The sequence below is a fragment of the Mirounga angustirostris genome, unplaced genomic scaffold, assembly GCF_029215605.1.
Source record: "Mirounga angustirostris isolate CCGP_5_RB_7025 unplaced genomic scaffold, mMirAng1.0.hap1 SCAF_2, whole genome shotgun sequence".
Lineage (NCBI taxonomy): Eukaryota > Metazoa > Chordata > Mammalia > Carnivora > Phocidae > Mirounga > Mirounga angustirostris.
Genome location: NW_026991710.1, coordinates 86,739,383 through 86,755,579, shown reverse-complemented (window position 1 = coordinate 86,755,579; position 16,197 = coordinate 86,739,383). Strand labels below are relative to the sequence as shown.

At 38.0% G+C, this 16,197-nt stretch overlaps 1 protein-coding gene across 7 annotated transcripts in view; it reads right to left on the bottom strand.

The window, feature by feature from the left end:
* The window catches only part of NPNT (nephronectin), a 78,627-nt gene that overhangs the window by 39,731 nt on the left and 22,699 nt on the right, over window positions 1–16,197 (bottom strand). For 4 of the 7 annotated variants that reach the window (XM_045880638.3, XM_045880635.3, XM_045880637.3 and 1 more), the window contains one exon: window positions 6,994–7,086. In XM_045880638.3, coding sequence (XP_045736594.1) covers window positions 6,994–7,086 — 93 coding nt within the window. Of the gene's footprint in view, window positions 1–2,617; window positions 2,711–6,993; window positions 7,087–16,197 lie in introns of all 7 variants that reach the window. The other 3 variants (XM_045880633.3, XM_045880636.3, XM_045880634.3) reach the window with 1 other exon arrangement.

Genomic DNA, 16,197 nt, shown 5'->3' with positions numbered 1-16,197 from the left:
GCAAATATAAAACAGAACAGTACCACAAAGCCAGAGAGTAAGACTAAATTTTGTATCTCAAGGGAAGGATATTGATGGATAGAAAAATGTGTCAATTAAGAAACCTTAGGCTAGGCTTATTTTTAAAGAGCCACAGAGGTGTTTGTGGGTTCGTGACAGAAACTGGTCAGAGGTTTATAGCTCTAAGCAGTTCATATGTAAGGGATACTTATGCTGATGGAAATTTCTTTATTCACCCTGTCCATGAACCTAAAGCTGAAGCCAAGCTGAGGCAGCTCTAGTTTGACCAATAAAGAACCCCTCAAGATTGCTAGGAGAAGAGTTTTCATGATCCAGACTGGGGCTGCTGGTGGTCTTCAGTCCAGATTTATTCTTTCCTTCCCATGAGAAAAAACACTTTGGGGTTAAGAATCATGAAACTGAAAGGAAGTGAAAAACAATGTCGTAATTCAAAAACAAACAAATAAAAACAACTCTCCACCTGGGAATTACTCTATGAAATATTATCGAAGAAGAAATAAACATACAACCTTCGATGGGTAAATGTAGAGACATTTGTTGGCTATATTACTATTATTAATTTGACAAATGAATATCCAAAGACATTGACAGCCATTTAAGAAAGCCATACTCTTAACAGCTGGTGACGGGGTGGCTGATATTCCCGGACAGCTGGCTGGTGTTGAGGTCTCCAGGGATTACCATCACTGCCCATCTGCTTAGGCATGTGTGTCCTAAAAACTCCACACTGACCCTTACAAAAACCACTGCAGAAATTATGAAATAGAATTCCACAATAATCCACGTTATCAATATTTACCAAATATCAGACTTCTGCTAAAGCAGGGAGCTTCAAAAGATTAAAAGCATCTGGTGTCCTGGTGATAAACTTCTTTTTGTCAATTTTCTTCAGGGCTTCTAGTCTATTATTATCGTAACTTTATTTTCTTATTGACTTAATGCCTTATAAAATCGAGTTAATAGGTACTGCTTCCAAAAGCTAATAGACTACTGACCTAGTAATGCTTGTGTTACAATCAAGTCTGAAGTTCAAAAACACTTCCATTTTATAGTAAATTCTCCTATAATAATAAACAGAAAAATATAAAGAACAAGCTCCTTGATCACACTTTCTCAAATCAATCTTAAAAGCTGATAAAAAGAATCTAGGGAAGAAAACCTTAGTGTATTTACTTAAATTCACTTTAATCTTGCTCTTTCTCTAGAAGTTTATAACATAAATTATAAGGAAAATCTGTAATAAAAAATAATGAATTCTGTCATGTGCCTATCTTATCACATCAAAAGATATCACTTTACAATTAAACCACTTACATTTCAAATGCTTTAATTACGAAGTATATATTCTTAACATTTATTACAGTGAGGAGTATATTTAAGCAAGTTGATGGATTCAGGAGCTTGGGGAGGTGGGATGGAGGGTTGGGGGTGGGGGGGTTAAGAAGAGAGCTAGTCCAGAACAAAAATGCAAGCTGCACAGCATTATAATTACATTTTAAGAAAAAAAGAATCAGAAATTTTATTAGCATGCAGACACTGAAAAGTATCTTGAAAAATCTAGAATAGATGCATTGAATAAGATAACCCAATGGATTTTTAAGGAAAATAATCTTTCATTCATTTAATGCATTTGGACTTCTTTTCTTCTTTGACCCTTAAACTGGGCAGTGTCTCAGAAATTTAACCTTTTACATTTTACAGGACTAACGTGGAGGTCACAGGCAAACAGAGGTCAGTATGTCAACTGCCATAAATTTTATTCTTTAAATTATCACTGTTGAAATTAATCCTATTGCCCTAATTCTTTATGCAGAAGATACGCAAGTGCATTATGTTCCCCAACAGCTGAGAGACAATAATTAATAATTTAAACTATTTTAATTCAGTCATTCTAAGTTCCTAAATCTATGAGCGGATGAAGGATACAGTCTTTTTTAGAACAAAAACCGCAAAATCATGCTGCCACCTAACTTTTGTACAGAACTTTCCATGACAATGAAAACATTGGTATTTCTGGTGTTCCTGTTCCCACGCCAGCCCTGCAGATGAAGAGGGCAGGAATTACTCTCCCCCTGTCACCAGTTGGTTTGTTAGGACTCAGACACATTACATGACTTGCTCATAATCACATAGCCACTTAAAGGCTATTCGGAACCAGAACTTAGGCTTTCTAATGTCACAAAATACACACCAAGAGAAGAAATTTAATGTATGGTTTGATTTCCAGGTAACCTAAAACACTACACTCCAAATACGTGGTGGGGAAGAGGACTTCATCACCCAATCTCCATTGCTTTGGAATGCCTGACTTCACCTATGAAAATAAAAGTTACTTTGCCACCTGCTTTTTAGAAAACCTGAAACCCAGAAAAGGAAAAGAGAAGCGATATTTGATGCAGTGATAGGACAGTGGAGGCTCCAGGCTTTTTAGAGCACAGATAATCAGCAGCAGGTATTCCGCCACTTGCTTTACATGCTCAGGATGCTGAAGGCTGGGCACTCCAGGACTAGTCTTCAGAACATTTGCAAGAAGTGACAAAACTGCAGGAAGCTGTGCGGGTGGGAGTGCAGCCCACCTGAGATAATGCACGCTCACCCCTTGAAGGTAAACTTGTGGCTTGATGATCCAGGGGTTGGAAAAGAGGCTGTTCACTGCCTTGGTCAAGAGGAGTTGGGTAGAAGTGTTCATCTTCACACCAGGAAGAAGGTAATAAGAGTCAACTTTGAATTGATGTCATTTTTAGCCCTAAAAATCTTTATAAGTATATATTAAACAATTACATAAAGTTGGTGGAGTTCAAAAAGAATGCTTTACATACTTTTTAAAAATGGGTTTCTAGTTCGTCCAGTTTCTCTTTTTAAAATTTGAATTTCTATTTTCCTTAAAATTTCTCACTGCCATTTTGCCTCCCCAAAACACATGTACATTTTACACACATGCACACACACATACATCATTCTCACACCACTCTTTGTAGAAACCACCAAAGAAGAGATGGTCATTTTTTAAAGCATTATTTTAGTCATCAACAAGGAGAGAAAACTCAGAAAGCAGATTATACAAATATTGATTACAATCAACCTGCTCTGTTTAGTGATGCTGAGGTCTTTAATGTCCAACTTAAGACTTCTTCCTCTATTATTATGTTGTCCAATAGTTTAAAATACCCCAATTAAGCACAACTTTATGATTTGCATAAAGAGCTTATTTAAATAAATAGCATGGTGTTTTCATTCAAATGTAAGAACTTACGTTATATTTAGGTCACATTTAGTAGGCATATACAATAAGCTTCCTACAAAGAAGGTTAACTATTGCCATTATTAACTTACCAAAATAGTATAAGATGGATAAGACTCAAAAGTAGAGTCAAAAAGGCAATCACCTCCTGTTTTAAGACTTTCATAGTATTAACAGCCAGTTAAAACTTTCAAATTAAATGAACATTGGTTTCTGGGTTGAAATCACCCATCTTTCAAAAAGTAAGGCTGTCAGAAATTACCTTAATATTAGGGTTAAGAAAGGCAATCAACTTTTGGATTTACCTAGGCCACCAAAGTTTACTGTACAGTTCTGGGCTACAAGCTACTGGTTCTTTTCTTGGGGTGAGGAATTCAACGTGAAACGTAAACTTTGTTAAAACATTAGGAATTGATATTTATAAATTGTTTCTTCTGAAATCATTATAAAGCACACCATGCATTCAAAAACCTATGTCTTTCATTTCTGAAAATATGCAACGATAGGACATCTTACACGATAAAAATCATTCCCTACTGGGAAAGTTATAAAAAGGTTATTATCTATAACAGTATCCCTTTTTGGCTGAAGGGAAAGAGAATTCGTATGGGTACAGAGACTCAGAGAGGAGACTCTGCATGAATAAAATTCCCAGAGAAATCAGGTGGGGAAAAAAAGGCAAATCTTGCCAGAGTCCGGGTTAGAATTTCATTATTGTGAAAGGCCCCATGTGCTGTATAGAATATGCTAATGATCAGTCCAAGCCCATGATTTTATATGTGATCTAGCTATGGCAAATCCAGAAACGACTCCGAGGGAAAAGCAAGCCACCAACAGCAGATTCACGCTAATCTTGCGACAAGGCTGTAAAATTAAGCCAGTTCCCACATGGGCTTACCCTGCTCTTCTAGCTGACCCCAGAAGCTCTGGTTAAATGCCGGCCATTTATACAAGCTCTTCACTCCACCAATCAAGTTTCCAGGAGATTATTTCTTATAGTACACCACTTGCAACAAATTTTTTTAGCAAATACTTGCCTTACACAGAAACTTTTTTTTGCTCTTTTATTTTTATTTTTATTATTATGTTCAATTAGCCAGCATATAGAAACCTACTTTTAATCAGAAGCTAATTTTCAGTTCTGTGAAATCATTTGAAATATACCTCTTCTTAACATTTCTCTCAAGAAAAAAGAAAGCTGTTTGCCTATATTTTTGAGGCATGTTTGCCAGTTTCTTAAGATGTATGGTCCAGATAAAAAAACAGTCTACATTGATTTGTTGTGTAACCAATATAGACAATTTGCTCTATTCACATTTCTTAGTGTCTCTCGACAATTGTCCCACTCACCCAGGTCCTTCACAGCCACCTCTCACCCTGACCAGAGCTCTCGGTCCACAGATTCAGAGGCTGCCTAAGGTGCTGGCTGGACAACTCCATGGAACCCTTACAAGTAGGGTGTTCAGGACCAAGAACCATTACATAAAACTATCATTCACTGAGCAAATATTTAATATGCACTTAGCATGTGCAAGTCATTTTAATAATAGTTTTCAGGGACCCAGAAATCAGAGACCATAAAGGGTCTCAAAGAGCATAAACCATGCCATCGGGAACTTGCCATGTTGCTTTTCTGTTAAGGAAGACAAGGAGAGGGATGATCAAAACACATAGGTTTACTGTAAGCTGTAGTTTTATATTCAAGATTGGCCTTGTAATTACATTTTCAGTGTCAGCACTATTTTTAGCCAGTGTAAAATCCCATTTTGCTACTAATGAAATCCTCTTTCCCCTAAGGAATATAGTTTTAGGAGGCAAGATTTAAACTCAGTATATTTCAATTTTTCTTTAGAGAAACAGGTATGTATTACAGTAAAAAGTACATGATAAACTGGTTTTCTGAAAACAGGAGATACCCAGAGATAGATCCTTGTTACAATAATAGTTTCAGTGTCTTTGAAGCATATTAAAGTTGATGTATCTCCTACAAATAAATTTAAATGGATTTCTCTGCAATCTCAACAGTGGCTTCTTATAATAACCTTCTTTGTATAAATTCCTGGCATCAGGACAACAAAGTTTTATGGTACTGACATATTAATGAAACCTCTGATGGTTTATGTTCTCCACTTTAAAAAGGGAAGCATGCTGGAAGTCTCAGATGCATACCGATAACTCAATAATCGGTTTGAGCACAACTTTATGATTTGCATAAATTTGCAAACATGGTGAATGTATCAGACGTTACAAGTAGTGACATGTCACTACTTGTAAACTTAGACTGGGGAAGGAAAGTCAAATGGATTTTTAAAAGAGTAAACTGAGATAACAAAAACCCTATTTACTTCAAAAAGGCTATCCAGGCATGTTTGGTAACTTCCAAGTTAAAAAATATTATAAAACAGCACTGGAAAAATTCAGTTAATCAAATTAACAGATCACACAGAACATACTTGAGAATAACAGTTTCTCCTACATCAGACATGTCACATTTCATTAGCATGGATTTCAACGGACAGTTCAGGAATAATTCCTTATACTTTTTCAAACACCAGTGTTCTGGACTGTTGTGGAAATTATGCCCATTAATCATGAGTTTACATGAGACATATCAAGGAGTATCACATATTGAAGAACAGGAGTATTTCAACAATATCATCTCCATATCTGATGAAGTAAGTTATCTATGGGACAGTGAGGCCCCATGTAACTGTTCCATTCAACACTAAAAAGGGTAGAAAGGATTACTTCAATTTAAGAAATAAGTGAAAAATGGACGCTTTTATCCTGTATCTTTCTGGGGAAATCTAACCCCAGCTTTTCTTTATTTCTGGGATTTTTTTACTCCTAATGATAGAACATTTGGGGTTGAAATTAATTAAAAAGACAAGCCTTGTCAGATTTGTTAGCACAAGTCAGAAGATCACATTTGCAATAATGTTTTCTCATCTAAAACTAAATTGACAGAGAAAATATGAATTATATGGATAAAAGTTCTAAGTGGACATACTAGGTCTTTTACCAACTAATTCTGTGAACTTTGACAAGACACAATATCTCTGATATCTCTTTCAATGACAAATAACAGTAAGTTATTATTTATCCCTTAATTATCATAAATAACACTCTACCTACCTCCTGACATTGTAATAATGAAAATAGATAATATATATAAAATACCTGGGGCAACGTGCTAAATGAATGTCTGCTTTTGTAAGCAACTTAAAAATAAGTTTGTCAAAATCTTTATTTCTCAGACGAACTTTGCAAACTGGTAAGAGTTGACGGGAATTTAATCTCAAAGATCAAAGGGCTCAGAGTTTGACGGGACCTCAGTTTCGAGTCAGACTTCCTTCCTGACTCTGGGTACTGAAGGGGTTCCATCTCACTGGGGTTCAAGGAGGCCCACAATTTGCCAGGGCTTCCCAACTAAGCTCGTGGAAGAACAAGGACCAGCAGAATGTAAGGCTTCAACATGACTTGATGCTGTGATTCTCTTCCTTAAAACACATTTTAATTAGTATCCGTGAATAGGAACAAGAGGATGAAATCTGATGAAATATATTTTAAGATTTACCATTATATTTTTATCTTTCAGAAAATGGCAGTTCACACATTTTTGAAAAAAACCACCATGGAAAAGTGGTTTGGCCTGAGAACCTAAAACTTTTACATGCGGCAGAAACAGAGGGGGCTTCTGATTGTTAATCTGTGTCAGACTGGTTTCCTACCTTGACTGCAGGTCTTTCCAGCATATCCGGGATGACATTTGCACTTGTCGGGTCCGATACATTCACCATGTTTGCACTGTGGCCGGCAGACCGCTGTGGAAAGAGGATATCATGCATTATTTCTAGGTCAGTGGAACATCAATCATACAGAATCTGTGTTATGTAGCAGTTTGATAATCAAAGAGAAGACTAAAAATTTACCATCAGAGTAGCAGAAATACAAAAATCACTGTGTCTTGGAGTGCTAAAGCACTGTTTAGACTTAATACTCACATATGTGCAGGGTGTGTGTTTGTGTGTGTGTGTGTATGTGTGAGTGTGTGTGAATCACTAGGTTCTGGAAAATTCGCTAAACCTAAGCACAACGTTAAAATAGTAAAAAAAAAAAAAAAAGTAAAACTATGAATAAACACAACTGATGTTTGTCAATAGTTACAACTTTACAATAACCTTTATCTGTAATTTCAAACTCATTCCCCCAAATATGCTTCAAAAAGTAGTTCTCCAACTTCGTTTCCTTCAAAACTCGAAATACTCCTGTAAAACTGAGGGGCAAGTTATTTCTGATGTTTTCTACATTTCCTCACTCAACTCTTGTTGACCTTTCCCTCACCTGGCACTCCATGGGACTTATTTGCCAATCTTACTTCAAGGCTTTCCTGTTTGTTTGTCACCCCACCTGGACCCTGTATCACTACTAATCCTTAGTGCTCCTCAAGAAGTATTAAAAAGCTTGCAGAAAGAAGGGGTGAGCTGAGTAGAAGGTGTAAATGATAGAGAAATGCACTTGGAAAATTCTTAAAATCTGATTTTAGACATGGCATGAAATTCAAAAGGAAGCCATTTTGTTCCGATCTCTAAGAAATGTAAGAAGGGCCTTCCAAAATTATTCTTCAGTCGACTGTATGCCAGTAGATGGTTTATATGCAGTTTTTAAAATAAGTCCCAGAAATAAACCAGTCTTTATATAATTTCCAGTCCCCATAACCAGGAAATGCAAGTTAAAGCTTTTTTAAATCTTAAAAAAAAAGATTTGCCATAAATTTTAATGTTTATATACGAACACAACCTGAACGAATCAACTATCACTGAGGTACCCAGAGGGTCATAATTAAAAAAAACAAAACTCAAAATCAGTAAGTATGAGTTAAATTAATAATCCCCCCGAATAGCTGGAATTTGAAAATATCTCTAAAAACATGAAAAAGTAGTTTAGGAAGTACTACTTAAGAACATGAAAAAGTTTATTTAGAAGAGGACATGTTATGAAACAAACTCTAGGTGCCTAGGCTATTTTGCCTTTTGACCTCCTGACCAGCTTGATGACCATCCATTTATCATCCTTCCAGGTGCTGTGGAGGAACAAAAGTTTTTATTGTCCCCTTCCCTTTCTCATTGTTTGTTTTCAGTGCCCTAAACTTGGGCACATCAAATGCACACATTCCAAGAGGCCAAGACTGTTAATGTTTCTTACGTGTTTAGGGTGTCAGTAATTCTCAAATGAACTGCTATTTGCACTTCTACCCAACGGACTATTCACTAAAGTAACCAAGGGCCTATATATTAGCCAACAGCTACAATGGGACAGATTACTCAAAATGCTGATATCACCAATTATTTTCTCTTACGAAAACACTCAGAAAAATGTTGCATAAAGGGACTTTCTCCTATTCTCTTGCTAGCATTGGGTCTGTGATGGAATTCAATAAACATGCATTGAACATTTGTTATATACACGTATTACAGGCGAGTGTTGGGGAGTGGGGAGGAAAGAGAGTCACTGAGGATACGAAAAATTAGCTATGAAACTAGAATATATTGGCCCAAACTTACCAAGAACTCAGAGAAAGAAGATGAAAGAAGGAAGGGGGGAGGGGCAGGATGGTCATAATATAGTCATAACAACTATGACTATAGGACCCCCTAGAAAATCCTGATCTGAGCAATGTCCCGGAGGTTAAGAGGCTGAGACAGTTGGGATGGAAGACAAAAGCCTTTCAGGATATGCACAAAGTGTGAGGGAAGGGAAGTGAAGGGGTTCTCAGTGAGTGCCAAGTGCTGTAGGGGAGCTACACAGTAAAGTGCTTACAACAGCAGAGGAGATCCAAAGAAAGGTTAGGGCAGATCATAAAAGTACTGATGGCAGCAATCGCTGGGTGCTTACCAGTATCTATTATTCCTTCTTTTGAAAACTAGAATGGCTTTTCTGTTTGCTCGTTTTGGGAGTGGGGAATGAGTTAGCATTGGAAAACTACATTCCCTATCTTCCCTGGTAGATCTGGGTAGCCAAGTGACTAAATTCTGGCTGGTTGTAAGTAAACAGAAGTTGGGCTTTTGGAATGCTCCTTTAAAAGGTGGCTGACTAGTCACTGAACTACAGTGGCCACTTTACGACCATGAGGTGATCCTGAGAAGGGAAAAGAGTACAGAGCAAGAAGTCATAATATTAACCCTAAATTAGCATCCTAGCAATTTAGGGCACTGTTCCTTGTGTCACTGTTACTTGCAGCTCAATACAATTCCTAATGGACTACTACTGAACACAAAGTTGTGGAATCGAACTTCATCTGTGTTTATTATCAAGCCTGCAAATGTTTTCTTTGGTATGCATTTAGGATAGAAATGTTAGTAGATCCTAGGAAAGAAATACCACTTGTCAAATTTATTTTAGATCTAGAATACCATATAATCATAGAAGTAGCTAAAGAACTTCATTTCTAAATCTCAATAATTAGATTAAAAGATACGTATTCATCTTGAGACGAGAGAAACACTATTCCAACGTCTGTTACACTGGTCCCCCTCTTGGTCCCCCTCTCCACTGTAACATGAGCTTTTGGGAGCCAGCACACACCAACCCTTACAACCTGCTGTGGATGGCAGGTCAGGGGCATAAAAAACCCAAATCAAAAGAGTAAGTGGTCTACTTTTAGCAGTCCACTTTAGAATGGTCTTCTAAAAACATCAAAGACAGAGAATACACGTGATTTAGAGGAAATCACATGTCTCTTAATCAGGAAAAGCAGTGTTGCTCCTCTGACCTTCACATGGATTGGAGACAAAACTTTGGGCCATCTTTGGTGGCCCACTCTCCTCTTGTATCACATATGGTTTAGCAACTCAGTAAATAAAAGTCTGGTGAGGATCAGATAGCCAATGAATGATAGTTACCCCCCCCCCAAATTGGATGCCAGAATTAAGCCCAAACGGGCAAATCACACTCAAAATTTACTCTCCAACATCCCTATAGCATCATCTCCAAAGCACCCTTAAAATAACCTCTCTGTCCTTTTTTGAACTAGAAAAAGCAGCACGTCTCAACTGGCAAAGCAGACATAGCTCTTTCATGTCCCATGCCCACATCTCTTCTGTGGGATTGCAATCTACAATTTTACTCTTGGAAATTCATCCTGATATAACTGGGGTTCTGAGAGTTGAATGTTTTCTGACACTGCCATGTAATGAGTTTTCAAATAAGTTAGGGGACAATTAAACTCCCACAGCAGTTCTATATAATGTTTCTTGAGGAAACTAATCACCCTGGGAGTCAAGGGTCAACATTTAAAAAAATCAGGACACACTGAGATGCCCAAGCAGGCGGTGGCTCTGGAGAGTTGACAAGGGAAAAACCAACTCAGCCACAGGTGTTGTTAGTGACTTCAGAAGGATTTTCTAATGTAAATAAGATGGTCTGTAGAGTCCTAAACTTCACTTGTAATTTTTGCCATCTACATCATGTTGCTGATCAGGTATGTCAGAACAAGGATCCTCGTCCTCCAGGGTGTGTGATTTAGAAACAAAGGTGACACAGAAGTATGCAAGGGCAGGCAGGAAAATGAACAGATACAAATCCGGGAGATTTCAGAGAGCTCTCATCACATCTAACAAGCTTTGGAGAACCCAGCTATGGAAGAACTCGTTGTGAGGAGAATAGGAACATATGACGACGGATCTTTTTCACAGAACAATTGGCCTTGGAAGAGACACAATTGCTGAAAGAAGCTGGAAGCAACTCAGAGCTGTACTCATGGGGCCTGAAGGACGGGATGCAGGATTTCATGGGGCTCCAATGGAAAGGGCCTTGAGCTACCCCATGGCATAGGTAAAACAAAATCCAGAGGAAAGAATCCTACAGATTTTAAGATCTCCAGAGGAAAACAACTCTGCAGCCTTCCTAATATTCTGTATCCTGGTATCCATTGTCCTATTTTCAAATCTAAATTCCTGCTGTAGTGAAAACTGAAATAAAGTGCCTCTGATTGTTAGTTATCACAATAAAATACTATGTATTAAGTGCTCTCAGTGATACAGAACTCATTCTATATGATTGGTTACATTCATTCCCACAATATCCGTAAAAGGCAGGAAAGAGACAGACATTGTACTCAGTTTACCAGCAGAGAAGTGAAAGCACAGAAAGTTAAGTGATTGCTCAATTTCAGGAAAAAATTCTTATCCCTGTTTCACGGTCAATCCACTAGTTCTTCTTGTGTTTGGAACAAGGCCAGAAAGCCTAGCATTTTGAATCGCTTTGGAGGTAACAGAAGAAAAACCCTAAGGAGGGAAGGATGAGAGGGGGAGAGAAGGCCAAAGTGATTGAAGGTGTAAAGGTATTTAAGTTACATTTTCAGGAAATGAAAGTTGCAGTTGAGAACACAATCTATATTTGAGAAAATTAAAGTAGTAGTTGCCAGAATATGTAGACATCAAGTAATCTCCACACCATTGCTTGTTCTGTAACAAATTCCAGAGTCTCAATCACTGAAGTCTGTAACTGCTATCTCTTCTAAAGTTCTGGTACAGCTATCAGGTTTTTTGTTCTCGTATTTTGTCCAGCATTATTTTTTATTAAGGCCTTAGTCATGAACTATAGTCAAATATCAGGTCAACCAATCAATTGATCATTGAGAGCATGAAATTAAAATAACGAAGAGTTTCTGGCCTATATAAGGTCATCTTCTAAGAGTTGTCTGACATAACCTTATATTTGTCTTTGGGAACATCTAATTCAGGGACATTTACCAATTACCTATTTCCACACTCACTAACTTTTTTTTTTTTTAAGATTTTATTTGTTTGACAGAAAGAGACAGACAGACAGACAAGCAGGGGGAGTGGCAGGCAGAGGGAGAGGGAGAAGCAGGCTCCCTACTGAACAGGGAGCCCAATGCGGGGCTCGATCCCAGGACCCTGGAATCCTGACCTGAGCTGAAGGCAGATGCTTAACCAACTGAGCCACCCAGGCATCCCTCACTATTTAATTTTTAATTCCTGAAGTCCACCAAAGAAAATAAGTGCCTGCATCTGCACCTTTGTATCTCAAACCAACTTCTGTTTAACATAATTAAGCACTATCCCTTTCCACTTATAAAATCTAAAAGGTGTGGGCGCCTGGGTGGCTCAGTCGTTAAGCGGCTGCCTTCGGCTCAGGTCATCATCCCAGAGTCCTAGGATCGAGTCCCACATCGGGCTCCCTGCTCAGCGGGAAGCCTGCTTCTCCCTCTCCCACTCCCCCTGCTTGTGTTCCTGCTCTCGCTGTCTCTGTCAAATAAATAAATAAAATCTTTAAAAAAATAATAAATAAAAAATAAATCTAAAAGGTGCTATCATTTTGCATTTATTTGCAATTTTAACGTTTCTGCTTTTAATGTGATACAAGGGTGGAATTTAGACTAATGTCAAATGAAACTTTATGAACACGTAAGAAATTACTATTTATTTGGAAGTGTGAAGTAGGTTTTGTTTTTTGTTTTTTGGGGTTTTTAAAAAGATTTTATTTATTTATTTGACAGAGAGAGACACAGTGAGAGAGGGAACACGAGCAGGGGGAGTGGGAGAGGGAGAAGCAGGCTTCCCACGGACCAGGGAGCCCCATGTGGGGCTCAATCCAGGGATCATGACCGGAGCTGAAGGCAGACACCTAAAGACTGAACCACCCAGGTGCCCGGTTTTGTTTTGTTTTTTAAGTAGGTGAAGAACAACAATAGGTATACCCAGCCCCCAGATCTTTCTTTCTTTCTTTTTTTTTTTTAAAGATTTTATTTATTTATTTGACAGAGAGAGAACAGGAACACAAGCAGGGGGAGTGGGAGAGGGAGAAGCAGGCTTCCAGTGGAGCAGGGAGCCCAATGCGGGGCTGGATCCCAGGGCCCTGGGATCATGACCTGAGCTGAAGGCTGATGCTTAACAACTGAGCCACCCAGGCACCCCTGGATCTTTGTTTCTAAATACCATTCCACAATAAAAGGAATCAGGGCTGAGTCAGGGAGGCTGGGATATTTTGCTGTGACAAAAAGCAGGGATGATTCAAAGAATGATGGAAACATGTGAAAAGGACATAGAAGCTTGCGTGGGGATGTTCCCACTGGCCAAATCTGGGATAATTTGAGCACCAAGAAAAATAAGAATAGTAACTGATAACAATTAAGTAACAAAAGAATCCGTATGTCCAAAATGATTCTAAAAAAGGAGGACAGGGTTCCTCTTTACAGAAGAATGCCAGCTAACATGTAGAAGTAATGACAGAATTTGAAAAAGGCAAGTTTACAACCACCATTGAAATAATTAATTTGAGCAAAATTATCCACATATGTTAAAACTTTCACTGGTTAGAAGTTTGCTGGGAAAAAGGATATTTGAACAGTTTCAATGTATCATCTGACAGCTTACTCATAAAAAGAAGGTGACTTTCAGTGGAAAAATCTGGTGGACAGAACCTTAATCAAGTGATCAAATTTAGCATCACCAAAAACAGAACTACATCATGTGCAAAGCGAGTATCATAATATATGATCACCTATGTAATATTCTTGCAAAAAAGGTTTAGCCTGAATTGACTGTGGAACATTCTACCAAGCAATTGATGTAGACTCTTTAAAAAATGTCATTGTCGGGGCGCCTGGGTGGCTCAGTCGTTAAGCATCTGCCTTTGGCTCAGGTCATGATTCCAGCATCCTGGGATCAAGTCCCGCATCGGGCTCCATGCTCTGTGGGAAGCCTGCTTCTCCCTCTCCCATTCCCCCTGCTTGTGTTCCCTCTCTCACTGTGTCTCTCTCTGTCAAATAAATAAATAAAATCTTAAAAAAGAAAAAGTCATTGTCAAGAAGGAAAAAAAAAAAGAAAAAAAAAAGAGAAGTTGTAGAATTGTTTCAAACCAAAGGAGACCAAGAAGGAATGCCAACTAGATGTACTAAGTAATCCTTGATTGGCTCTGGATACAAAAGAAAAAAAAATCCATAAAAATCATTATTGGGATAATTGGGGAAATCTAAATATACTGTTTATTACATGATATTATTGTATCTATGTTAAATTTCTTATGTATGATAATTATATCGTGGTTTGTACGTAAATGTCCTTGCTCTCAGGAGATGCATGCTGAAATATTTAGGCATCAAGTGTCATTATGTCTCTAAATTACTTTCAAATGGTTCAGCGCAAGAGAGAAAAAATGTACAATATGTTAATGGTTGTACATGAAGAGTATATGGGTGTTTGTTGTTCCTACAGTTTCAACTTTTCTGTGGATTTGAAAATTTTCAAATACAAAAATGGGAAAAATTTATAAACACCAGTAGAATAATATGCACACCTTGGCAATTATTATTACTTAACTTGTGAGCCATGGTTCACTTCTCAATGCACTCTTGAGAAGGGTTTAAGAATACAGATGCTAGAGTTAGACCCCTGGAGTCCCAGCTCTACTACTTAGGAAACATGAGACATATGCAGACTACCCAGATTCTCTCTGCTCTAAAATGCATATCATAGGTTAAACCAGACAGAGTAGCCAGAATTCCCATTTTTTACTAAAGAAATAGTAAACCCACGGGGTGCATATAGAACTTATCCATAGGGTTGTTGGGAGAGTCGATGGAGAAAAATCCAAATAAAGTGCTTAGGACAGTACCCATCTCATAGTAAGAGCTCAATGAAATGTTAGCTATAATGAACGTTATAAAGACGTCAAAGAAGAAAAGTGCCAGTGTCTAAAACACTGTATTAAGAACTGAGGGAATACAAATCAGTAAGATGCCAAGTCCTCATTCTCAACAGGGTAAGTCTAGTAAGGAGAGACAGAAGTAAGCAAAGATGTCTTCATAAGAGATGCAGGTAAAGGATACAGAAGAGGAAATGATCAATTACATAGTTTAAGAGAGTCGGAGACGGTTTTGGAAAGGAGCAGAAAGAAATCTACAAGACATCAGACTTTGTAATGTAAGAATTCATTAGAATATAATGAGGCATATTAAAGTATTTGTTTTTGTTAAAAATTATTGTAATTTGTTTTAGCTGGGGAGATGATGCTATAATTTCGAGGTTTACTGAGCAATCATCACAAAAGGCCAGCAAAATTTAATGTGACTACTCTCACTTCTTTTAGCAATCAAAATCCTTGTTTAAAAGAGTCACTGATATATAATGAGTTGAGCCATATATTTACTTTTAAAATAATGGAATCCCTTTTGTGACTATGCACAGATTTACAGGATGTGAGAGGCATTCATCAGTTTGGCCTCCTGCTTTTTTAGGAAAACATTATTTCATTAATTGTTCTAAATTGGGCGCCTGGGTGGCTCAGATGGTTAAGCGTCTGCCTTCGCCTCAGGTCATGATCCCAGGGTCCTGGGATCGAGTCCCACATCGGGCTCCCTACTCCGCGGGAGCCTGCTTCTCCCTCTGCCTCTCTCTCTCTCTCTGTCTCTCATGAATAAATAAATAAAATCTTAAAAAAAAAAAAAAATTGTTCTAAATTTATCTGATGAAGAACCTTAGGCAGAAATTTAGTAACAACCTAAATGACCATCAGTAAAGGATTGACTAAATAAGTGATGATACAATGGCCTCTGTGCCTCCAGTACTGTGGACTTCAACCAGGCCTGACCTGCGATTACAGGCACCTCACTAACCCATGATTTGACCTTGCCATTCTCCTCCTTATGCTCACTCAGTCACCAACTCCCCAGCATGTTTACTTAGCTCATCGTAGTAACTCAAACACCAACACCACAGCTCTGATTTGACTCCTGCCTATCCCACCAGCCTCCTCTGCAATCACATCCACAAATACACCAACTAATTGCAGTTCCCAGAAAACAACATACTCTGATACCTCCATGCTTTTCCATGCAATGTCCTTCTTTCCATTGTCTGCTGGACTAATACCCATTCAGGCTTCAGTACTACTCAGATTAAACATTACTA